The sequence below is a fragment of the Chiloscyllium plagiosum genome, chromosome 17 (genome assembly GCF_004010195.1).
Source record: "Chiloscyllium plagiosum isolate BGI_BamShark_2017 chromosome 17, ASM401019v2, whole genome shotgun sequence".
NCBI lineage: Eukaryota > Metazoa > Chordata > Chondrichthyes > Orectolobiformes > Hemiscylliidae > Chiloscyllium > Chiloscyllium plagiosum.
This window is the reverse complement of record NC_057726.1, coordinates 61,502,638-61,514,446: the sequence shown is the minus strand read 5'-3', so window position 1 is coordinate 61,514,446 and position 11,809 is coordinate 61,502,638. Positions and strand designations below refer to the sequence as shown.

The 11,809-nt window shown below is 42.3% G+C and overlaps 1 protein-coding gene across 1 annotated transcript; it reads left to right on the top strand.

Annotated features, from left to right (window-relative positions):
• The first annotated feature begins 2,510 nt into the window (after window positions 1-2,510).
• Window positions 2,511-11,809, top strand: LOC122558564 (natural cytotoxicity triggering receptor 3 ligand 1-like). Its single transcript, XM_043707304.1, has 5 exons — window positions 2,511-2,761; window positions 4,286-4,579; window positions 8,496-8,600; window positions 9,171-9,205; window positions 11,239-11,809. The coding sequence occupies exons 1-5, from the start codon at window positions 2,530-2,532 to the stop codon at window positions 11,389-11,391; spliced, it is 819 nt and encodes a 272-aa protein (XP_043563239.1). The 5' UTR covers window positions 2,511-2,529; the 3' UTR covers window positions 11,392-11,809.

Sequence of the window (11,809 nt, the reverse complement as noted above, 5' to 3'; positions counted from 1 at the left end):
GACCTGTCCTACCTGCCAATTTCCCTTCCCACCTGTCCACCCTCCCCTCTGACCTATCACCTCCATCCCCACACCAATTNNTCCTGCTCCTCGGATGCTGCCTGACCTGCTGTGCTTTTCCAGCACCACTCTGATCTAAATTTTCAATACTGTATACGAGTTGGGACGTCATGTTAAGGTCGTACAGGGGGTTTGTCTGGCATCATCTGGAATACACTGTCCAGTCTGGTCTCCCTGTTATACAAGGTATATTGTTAAATTGGAAGGGTTGAGCAGAGATTTACCAGGATATTTTCAAGAATGGAGGGGCTTGAGTCACAAGCATTGGCTGGAGAGTCTGGGACCTTTTTGCACTGGAGTGTTGGAGATTGATTAAATAATGAGGGGTACAGTTAAGGTGAATGGGAGGTGTCTGTTCCCTAGGGTGGGGGATTTCAAGACTACGGGTCATTTTTTAAACTTAAGGAGAACATTTTTAAAACGACCTGAAAGGTTTTTTATTAGACAGGGAGTGGTTGTTGTGTGGAATGACTTCCAGAGGAAGTGGTGGTTGTAGGTACAGTTACAATACTGTATTTAAAAGACATTTGGATAAGTACATGGATACGAAATATTTGGAGCATATGGGCCAAGAACAGGCGGGTGGGACTACTTTGATTTGAGGTTATGGTCGGCATGGACTGGTTAGACAAGGGTCTGTTTCCATACTGTATGACTCTAAGACCTGGGGTGCATGTACATTTTTTTTAAGGTAGCAGGACAAATATAAAGGATTCTTAGCATTGTTAATAGAGCGATGGCGCATAAAGCAAGAAAGTTGCACGAAGCATTTGTTAAGAACTATTTAGGTTTCAGCTGAAGTGTTATGTGCAAACTGTCCACCATCTATTAGAGAGGGTTTCACGATAATGGAAACACCGGAGGAGATGTTTGCCAGAATGTAAACGAGATTGTGGGATTTAACTACGTGGAGAGACTGGGAAGCTAAGGTTTTTCTCGTTAGAATCGAGAAGGATGTGGTGAATTGATGCTGGAGGTCAGCGTTCACAACAGTTTTATAAGGCAAACTAAAGAAGAGTCACAAATTAAATAACAAAGTGCTAACGCGATTTACAAAAGCACTAGAGTCTACTGAGAAGAAGCGGGGTACAACTAGTCCTGTCTGTTGTTACCAGTGCGGTGACAAACCAATAGAAGGCGGAACAAATTTGGAAACTACAAGAAACTGAACACGGCGCATAATCATTGTCCCATTTCTCCGTGTTCGGATACTGATGAAGCCAGACTCGAAACACCAGCTCTACTCTCTTCCCACAGATGCTGTCAGACCTTCAGTTTCTCCAGCAATTTCCGTTCTTGTTCCCACTTCCATTGTTATCCTTTCTTTTAATTGCTCTCAGCAAAATGGTGGTCTATTTATTCCGCTTCTCCGCGCAGTTTCATTTGGAAATGCCCAACAAACAGCCCGTGAATACTATTTGCTGCCTTTCAGGCTGTTAGATTAATAGCTGCAACTGCGAACCAAGTGAACAGTGGTCTGGAATTTCACATCTGTCGTGAGTAAAACTAATATTATCATCGACAGTCCTGGACGGGAGAAAGGGAATTGAGCAGGATTATTAATTTTAATTGTTATTCCAGTGATTTCTGCTTCAGATTGTAATGAACTTGCAGGCCCAGGCTAAATATTTTCTCACTCTCACTGCCCTGCATGGAGGTGAATACTTTAGGTGAGATACTGGAGACATGGCCATGCCTCCGACCTGAACCATTATTTTCAGACTGAGCCAAGGCACCAACATTGTTGTTGATAAATTATTGAAAAGCTGGTAGTGTCAGCAAGACCTTGCCATCAGATAGAATCTGCTCAACCCGGAGTGATCAGGGAACCTCCCAGTTCCTAGACATCTAGGACGTAACACTTGTCATGTGACATCTTAGATCATGGTAATCGGTTTGATAAAATTTTCCTACCAAACCATTCAGTACACTATCCACATCTACAACAACAAGCCAACGACGTTTTTAAAAATCTGAAATATGCTGGTGACAGTTATAGTACCGTATATGTCTCTCCTTGGCATAATTTGGACAGGTACGTTTCATTACGACATGCTCCTACGCCAAATCTTTTGCATTCTTTTTAGAGGATGGTGCAATAGCTCTGCGTTGTACAATTAAACACTGTGCTACTCCACTTTGATTGCTAGAGTTTTCAACAGTTCTTGCATTTTAATTCGCGAAGTCCTTTTTTCCCTATGTCTGTCGTATTCTCATCAAGCAACGAGTTGAAAGGTTCTCAGGGATACGCGGGAAAGCGGAGTCGAGTCGAAGCTGCAATCAGAACAGAATTATTGACTAGCCGAGCAGGTTTAAGAGGCTGAAAGGCCTAATCTTACTTCGTGTGGTGTATGTTCGTTTGCAAATATTATCGTGACTCTTTCTTTTCTGATAGCGGCTGAAGTAACTTTGAGAAAAGTGAAACAGTTCCCGAAGTTGTTGAGCGTCACCAGAGGTGGGAATGTTTCCATGTTCTGCATGTTTCCTATCTTTGAAGAAACTCCTGATGTTTATTGGCGGAGACGGGGTGAGGAATCGTTTCTGAAGCCAGACAGCAGAAAGCGAATCAATACAAACAAGGGAACAAGTTCTTTTAAGATCCTAAACGCCAGTTTTGCTGACGCCGGAGTGTATTTCTGTGAGGTAAAGCACCGGCGAAGGTGGATTGACGATGGAGGTGGCACACAGCTGACTGTTTACGGTAAGGATCCTTGTACCGGGATAGGCTGCTTTTCAGTTTTATTAGATACGTGCAATTTTTTTTGACCGCTAAGTGAAGATTCTTCGAATTGCTTTTAAATTGATTTGTGTTTCTTTGTCATTGAACTCGTGTTAAATAGCAATCGGTTCACTCTCGCTATTTGAGTACTTTAGTCTAAGACCAATTTCACTCGCTTGCTCTCCTGATATTTGAAAGGGTTTTATCTCCAAACAGTTATTTTTGTCCGCTTATAATTCTTCTCAAACGAAGATACCGACATAGAATAGAAGTTTAAATTTTGGTTTGGAATGAATTAATGAGTTAAGAAAACTTTGTCCCTTCTCTCCAAAGTAACCATGTTGATGTGCGACAATGGGAACAATTCTACCATCTCCTGGGTCATATCTTTTGCCACCCTTAACTAACGCAGATCCAGGGTTAAAGAATAATACAATTCTGAGTCTTGGCTATGTACTTAGTGCAGGCCATAAAACTTGCAAATTTATATTATTTTGTATTTCAACATTTCGGAAATTATGCATGTATAGAAAACATCGAAATTGTTCCTCAATAATCTCACAAACAACGCAAATTTAACAAGGCCCCATATCTCAGGTTATATGACGCCTAGAGATTGTGCGGACACTGATTCAGTCTGTTAAAGGCAAAACAAAACGCTGATAAAAGCAGGGGAACACAGAGATCAGCAGACACAATGAATGTAGGGAAGTACAAAAACTCTGGAATTATATAAGACATGCGTTCAGAATTAGAATTTTCCGTCTTGGATTCTGCATCTTTGCGGATGTTATGAACTTCACACTGATCAGTCATTAACAAGGCTAAGGACGGGAAACACCTGATAAGCTGTTCCCATGGGTATGAACAAACAGAGGATACAAATTTAGGATAATTTCCAAAACAGTCAGCAAAGTCAGCAAAGTTTTCTAAGGATCTGGAGTGCACTGCAGGAGACTCCGGGGCTGTCATGGCTATCCCTACCTAAAAAATAATTATAAGGTGCAGGGGTGAGGTGTAAAGGAGGAAAACACAACAAAAAATCCCAATGGATGTGGCAGCATTTGCGGAGAGATATAGAGTTAACGTTCGAAATTTGATTTGACTCTTCCTCAGGATATGCTTTAAGGAAATTTGCGAGACAAAATGTTTAGTACCGCAAACCTTCCCTACTGCACTAAGGGGAGAAAGGATTCAGCAGCACACTAAGGTGTACTGTCTTCGAAATATTTGCTCAGAGGTCCGACTGCTGCTAACCCCAATCCCGTTCCAGGATCTCTTTCCGAACATTGTGTCTGTCTTCCTTCATGTTACCAGTCCTGGGAGATTCAAACTCTTTGCTTATCGTTTCACATATTCCTGCTATTTTGATGTGGGGATAGAACACTTCAATGTTTAAAATTAAACGATAAAGAGCATAAGTATTGTCACGCTATGTATGTAACAGCATCACGGATGTAGTCAAATGAGGAGATATTCCATTAAATTTTTATTTTCTCCTTTAAGTGTCGCCGTTGCCACTGAAGCTCATTCAAGTTGAAGGGATTTCCGCCGATTCCTTGAAACTCGTGTGTAAAACCGCTGCCTGCTACCCGGAGTCTGTCGGTATCACCTGGCGAAGAGATGGTGTCGAAAATCTGACCAGTATACAAACCGTGAAGACGACAGCAGATGGACTTTATGAGGTTTCCAGCTCTTTGGAAGAAGCGCATCCCGTCAGGAGCGGAGTGGTTTATACTTGTCTGGTGTCACATGTTTCCCTTCCTGTACCCGCCAGTGTCAACTACACCGTCAATCCAGGTAAGACTGGAAACATTTGCAGCTCTGAGGCAAGTGTTCAAACTTGAGTTTAGAGAGTAGACATCTAGCTGAACAGCTGTCCAAACGAGAGAGGGCGAGATGAAGAGATTTGAAAGATAAAAGATCATTCTTTATCAAATTCTTGTCGAAGAAAACTGAAATTACACCTAAAAAGACGTTGTGGAACGTTAGAGAAAAAAATTGTAGGCCCGTAGCAGAGATATTTCTAACATCTAATACCACGGGTGAGGTGCCGGAGGACTGTTGGGTAGATATTATTGAGCCTTTACTTAAGGAAGGCTGAAATGAAAAGACTGGGAATTGTAGACCATTGAGTTCAATAAGGACATTTAAATAGTCATTGGTTGACATACGGACGAGAATGGAATAGTGTAGGTTAGATGGGCTTCAGATTGGTTTCACAGGTCGGTAATGCGACACTGCGCTGTAATGTTCGATGTTCTACTTGTAAGTTATTAGAGCCAGTTGTGATAGACAGGATTTGCATGGATTTCGAAAGGCAAAGACTCTTTAGGGATAGTCACCAGGCTTTGTATGTGGGAATTTGCATCTCACAAACGTGATTGAGTTGATTGAGGACATGACCAAGAAGATAGATGGAGGACAGAAGGGTAGATGTTGTCGACATGGGCTTTAGTAAAACCTCTGACAAGGTTCTGACTGGAAGATTGGTTAGTCAAGTTAGATCACATGGGAATCAGGGATAGCTTGCCAATTGGATGGAAAACTGTCTAGATGGTAGGAGACAGATGGTGGGTTTAGAGGGTTGTTTTCAGACTGGAGGTCTGTAACCAGTGGTGTTCCATTGGAACCGATGCTGGACCCACTGTTGCTTGTCATTTATACGAACGATTTTGATGAGAATTCTGGAGGTATGGTAAGTTTGCGAATGGCACCAAAATTGTTACTATAGCACAGTGAAAAAACTTTATCTAAGATTATAAAGGGATTTTGGTCAATTGGACCAGTGGGTCAAGGAGTGGCAGGTGGAGTTTAATTTGGATCAATGTGAAGTGCTGTGTTTTGGTAAGATGAACAAGGGCAGGATTTATACAGTTAATGGTGGGGCATTGGGATTGTTGTCACACAGAGAACTAAGGGTTAAGGTATATATTTTTTGGAAAGTTGCATCAGACATGTACTGGATGGTAAAGTCGGTATTTGACACGGTTGTCTTCATTGATCAAACAATTGGGTGAAGGAGTTGAGACATCATGTTGTGGCTGTACAGGAAGTTAGTGAAGCCACTTTTGGAGTACTGTGCACAGTTCAGGTCACCCTGCTATTGAAATGATACTATTAAATTGGAGATGATGTTTAAAAGATTTATGTGGATATTACCTGGACTGGAGGGTTTAAGTTATAGGGAGAAGCTGGATAGGCTGGGTCGTTTTTCACTGGAGCATATGTGGTTGAGGGGTGACCTTATAAAGGTTTATAAAATCATGGCAGGCATAGATAAGATGAATAGCAAAGCTTGATTTCTTGAGGTAGGAGAATTTAAAACTAGAAGGCATATTTTAAGGTAATAGGTGCAACATTTTCACACTGAATCTGATTGAAGTGAGATGAACTGCCAGAGGAAGTGATAGATGCAGCTCCAGTTACAACATCTGAATGACATTGGGACAGGTCAATGAATAGGAAAGGTTTAGAGGGATATGGGCCAAAGACAAGTAAATAGTTAGTTTGGGAACCCTGGTCGGCACGTATGAGTTGGACTAAAGGATCTATTTCCGTGCTGTATGACACTTTGACTCTATAAAGATTAACTAATTGATAATGGAAGCTGAGAGCAGGAGATAATACGAAATGCAAATGAAAGCAACCCATGTCATGACAGGACTGGGTGTGGGGTGGGTAAAAACATGAAAGGATGAAAAGGGCTATAAAGTTCTTTAACCCCATGTTGAATTCTGAAGGCTGCAGGGTCCACAAGCAGAAAACTAAATATTGTTCCTCAAGCTTGTTCTGAGGCTCACTAGAACATTACAGCAAGCCTGTTTTGAAGTGACAGCCAACTCTGGGTCATGTTTGCAGACATAATGTAGGTATTCTGCAAGATGGTCACCCAGTCTGCATTTTGTTTCCCCAATGTTGAAGAGACTGCATTGTTAGCAGTGAATGCAATAGACCGTGGTTAGTGAAGTGCAGATAAATTGCTGCTTCACCTAGAATCATGGAATGCATAGAACATGGAAGTTTTGATTCTGGAGCTTTGATTAGTGAGGAGGGAGGAAGCAAAGGTGCAGGTGTCACATGTTTTCCCATTGCATGGGAAGGAATGGACCGGGGTGTCCTGGAGGCAATGGTCCAGGCAGAAGGCTGACAATGGAGGGGATGGAACATATGCCTGACGGTGGCATTACTGGAGGTGGTGGAAATGGTGGCTAATGATCCTTTGGATGTGAATGCTGGTGGGCTGATAGGTGAGCACCCAGGAATCCTTGTCATTGCTGTGCGAGGGAGGGGAAAGTGTGAGGGCCAAAGTGCGAAAGATGGGTTGAACACAGCTAAAGGCGACTACAGTGGCGGGAATCCTCCTTGAGGAGAAAGGTGGATATTTCTGAGACCCCAGCCGAAGGTCGCACCATCAGAACAAATACAGTGGAGATGGAGAATCTGGGAGAACGGGATGGAGTCCTGTCAGGAAGTTGAGTATGCGATAAGATAACTGTGGGAGTTGATGGATGTGTGATGGATACCAGCGGCCAACCTATCCCCAGAAATTGATAATTGTTTCCAGTTCAGAATGGGAAAGGGAAACCGCACTGATGATGTCATCAATATACTGAGGAAAGAGTTGTGGGTGGCGATCGCAATAGGATTGGAACAAGGAATGTTCGACGTATCTCACAGAGGCGTAACTGGAGCCTATGCAGGTATCCATGGTACGTTATGGTGGGGATTGCTTTTAGTACAGTCACCCATTTTCACCTACTCTTGGGCTTAATATCACATTACATGGATCGCTTTCAGCGCAGCTCACTCATTCTTTCCTGGTCTTATCATTTTTCAGTTTTTCTTCTGTTCTAGCCTGTTCTCCATAAGCTACCTGTTGACTTACCTCTTTCATATCTCTCTCTGGGCTCTATCTCCACGTATCCACTCATCACCCCCTCCCCCAATTTCGACTTCAGCATAAATGCCACGTGTTCGTAACTGATAAGAATTCTGACGGAGAGCCACTGGACTGGAAACGTTACTCTGCTTTCTTCCCAGCTGCCAGACCTGCTGAATTTCGCCAGCAATTTCAGTTTTTGTTTCAGATTTCCAGCACCCGCAGTTCTTTGTTTTGTTAAAACAAAATCAGTTCTAGGACAGTTACTTTTGGATCCTCTGTTTACACATTTAAAATCTGGTATCTCCGCATAATGAACTCCAGATTTCCCGCCCCAAGACCTTCGCGTCTCTGATTCTCTCTGCTTTCACACGCTCCCGAAATCTGTCTCTACCTGTTCTCATATCACTTTTTTTGTCTGGGTTGTGTTCAATAACGTGCCGTGGAGAGCGCTGGGACATTTTGCAATGCTTTCGGGGTTTTACAAATGCGAGATTCACTGTGGAAGGCCGCTCAAGGGAAGCACGGTAAGTTGGAAAAGTAAGACCTTTTACTTTTGACAAACAGTACAGAGAGAAGTCTCTTGTGCCTTTCTGGAATTGTTCCCTCCATAAATTGCATTACAGGCCTATAGCTGATTTGTCATTTGAAACACGTTGTAATCCTTGAAGACATACTACCTATAGAAAAGGGATCAGTCCCTACTAATATTTATTGGACATGATCGTCCTGGGATACTCCTTTGCATCTCCCCCTTCTGTGTCTGATCCACGATTCTCTGCATATAAATCTCGCTATGCTCTGCAGTTTCTTATTCAAATATCGATTCTGCAGATAAAGTTGCCAATCACTCTCTAGCGTTTGGATGGACATTCGGCGTGTTGGCAATTTTACTTTTGATATTCGTTTTGACAAGACTCAAGTTAAAGGCATCAGCTGGTAAGAATCTTAATTATTTCTCCGAATACTGTCAGTTTCTAAGACCCAATGTCTTTTTTTAACTGTTTTAGCGTCATAAAAAGACAAAGCGCAGATGAACAGTGATTAATTGTAGAGGAATAACGAGCATTTTAAATAACGAAGTTGCTACCTCAAGCCCGCTACACGATCAGCAGTACAGTTGGACAATATAAACCGAGTATACGGTTTTAAATGAGAGGATTTCACCTTCTCATTCAAAATGTTTCGTCGATTTCTACACGAAATCTCGTTCTTAAAATAATAGTCCAGACCTTGAAATATATTAATTTTGAAATGGTACAACCTGAATAGCAGTCCAGATTTTATTTCCAAAGTAGCATTGCGATGCAAAAAGGACTGTGGACTTACCACCTGTTTGACACCATCCCACAGAAACAAAGTCTGATCCGTTGTGTATAGCGTCACTGCAGATTTTAGGAAGGTAATGCACAGCATTTTGTGAGTTGGACTTCTTGGCCATGCTAGGTTGCCGGTTTCGCGAGTACGCTCAATAAATTATTCAAGATGGGCTCCTTTTCTTTCCTTTAGGCATTTCGGCGGAAGTGAATCAAGATGAAAAGCAGGTAGGGTGACAATGTTCCGAAAAGAGCGGTTAAGAATGACTCCAATCATCTAGGAACATTAATTAGAATCATAGAATCCCTACAGTGTGGAAACAGGCCCTTCGGCCCATCAAGTCCACACAAACCCTCCGAAGGGTAACCCACCCAGATCCATTTCCCCTCCAACTCTACATTTACCCCTAACTAATCTACCTAACCTACATATCCCTGAGCACTACGGGCACGTTGGCATGGCCAAATCACCTAACCTGCACATCTTCATTTACCCCTGACTAATGCACCTAACCTACACATCCTTGAATACTACGGGCAAGTTAGCATGGCCAATTCGCTTAACCTGCACATCGTCATTTACCCCTGACTAATGTACCTAACCTACACGTCCCTGAACACTACGGCAATTTAGCATGGTCAATTCATCTAACCCGCACGTCTTTAGATTGTGGGAGGAAACCCACGCAGGCATAGCAAGAATGTGCAAACTCCACACAGACAACTCCTGAGGATGTGAGGCAGTCGTGCAACCTAATTAAATGTCACAGAATCATAGGACTCAAATACCCTGTGAGGACCTTTGAAAATATCTATCCGACTAGCTCAATTCCTCACTCTTTACACTGACTTCCCGTACCTTTTGCGACTCTTAGATCGCCCCTTATCGTTCTCTGTCCCAAGGATATCAATCACACATATTCTGGAGTCCCCAACGTAATGGTAGTCTCTCACCCACAACACCATTGCAGAAAATCTCTTCTGTATCCTTTCCCGGATGTTACATCCTCCTTCAAAATGGAATGGCACCACGATTCAACTGAGCTCTAACCAATAATTTACAGTATTAAACACAAACGATTTGCTTTGGCATACTATATCATTTATAAGGTTAAGATAATTTTTATTTAGTGTAACATACATTTCTGATTGGGGTAGTAGTTGGCTAGCCTTTCTGTCAGATTAATGAATACAGCATGGAGGTTGAGAGTCGATAAAGTGTGCCGCTGGAAAAAGCACAGCAGGTCAGACAGCGTCGGAGGAGCAAGAGGACCGACGTTTTGGGCATGACCCTTCATCAGGTCTAGGGAGGGGAAGGGGGTTGAGAAATTAATAGGGGGAAGGGGTCAGATTAATGAATACAGCATGGAATTTGAAGCCTTTCTTGCGGAGGTTGAGAGTCGATAAAGTGTGCCGCTGGAAAAAGCACAGCAGGTCAGACAGCGCCGGAGGAGCAAGAGGACCGACGTTTTGGGCATGACCCTTCATCAGGTCTAGGGAGGGGAAGGGGGTTGAGAAATTAATAGGGGGAAGGGGTTTGGGCTAGAGAAAAGGTAATAAAGGCAGGACCTGCTTCCTTGCCACATTTGAGGAAGACTGTGTGGGTCCTTGAGAGTGTACAGAGGAGATGTACTAAGATGGTTCTCGGGATGGGAGATTTTATCTATGAGACTAAGTTGGAAGAGTAGAGTAGTTCTCCATTTCGTAAAGGAAATTAGTGATGTAATAGAGGTGTCCAAGATTGAGACAGGTTTAGCTAAACCAGACAAGGAAAAAAAAAGCTATTCGCGCTAGTACATGCTACAGCGACTATTATGTAAGGTTTTGCGAAAGAGATTAAAAGGCATGCAGTGTTTGTTTTTGTAACTTTTGATAATCATCCATAAGTTAATGTGCACCAATGTCAAAGAAACGGAGATGATTAGTGATGTCAGAAGGAAATTGGATGGGCATGTTAATGAAATTAACTTTCAGACCTTCACTGATGAATCATGGGAGGGGGTCAAACTTAACCGCTCTGAGGAAGAGACTCCCCCTTGATTTTGCCCTCTGCCTCAATTTGACTATATTTTTAAATTATTCATGGGATGTGGGTGTCACTGGCTGGCCAGCATTTAATCCCTATACACAATGGCCCTTGAAACTGCTGCTGTTCATATGGTGTAGGTACATGTATAGGGGAAGGTAGGTATTGTTAATCTTAATTGCCTCAAGCAATGAGGTAATGGACTAACAGGTGATCTTAAATATTACTTTCACAGACTGAACAAAGAGATGAAGATAACATTGTATCTTATGCAGTATTACAGCTTGCTAATTTTAAGAAAGCGCCAAAACCTGAACAGCAAAACAACCATACAGTATACTCAGAAGTAAAAGTGGAAAACAAAGAGAAAAGCAGAGAACCCAAATAAAATCTGAAGATGTGAGCTATTTGAAAGGTACAGGTGTCAGATATTTGATTATACATTAAAAAAACATCACTCACACACTTTACTGCGGCTACTGGAAAGACAACAGGCTGGAACATCACAAGCATTATATGTGGATGTTGAGTAGTGACAGCAAAGTTAAATATCACTTTCAATATTGGGGCAGTAAACTGGCAGAATATGCTGAAAGTCAGTACAGCTACCTACAGATAAAGATACTGGATTGCAGGATCACAGGCTGGACATTGGCACATCTGCAGATGAAACTGCTTGCTCATTAACTTCAAATGCTTATGTATGGTAACACTCCTTTATTTACATCTGTACATTGTACATTCTCAAATACAGCTCTCTGGTACAATGTCAAAGATCTGTTCACATGTCCATTTGATACTGGTGA

Excerpts from the sequence above, each read along its gene's own strand:
- LOC122558564 (XM_043707304.1), top strand. The coding sequence starts at position 2,530 with ATGTTCTGCATGTTTCCTATCTTTGAAGAAACTCCTGATGTTTATTGG. Across the intron at positions 8,601-9,170 it reads CAAGTTAAAGGCATCAGCTG|GCATTTCGGCGGAAGTGAAT; the intron begins GTAAGAATCTTA and ends TCTTTCCTTTAG. Across the intron at positions 9,206-11,238 it reads TGAATCAAGATGAAAAGCAG|ACTGAACAAAGAGATGAAGA; the intron begins GTAGGGTGACAA and ends TTACTTTCACAG.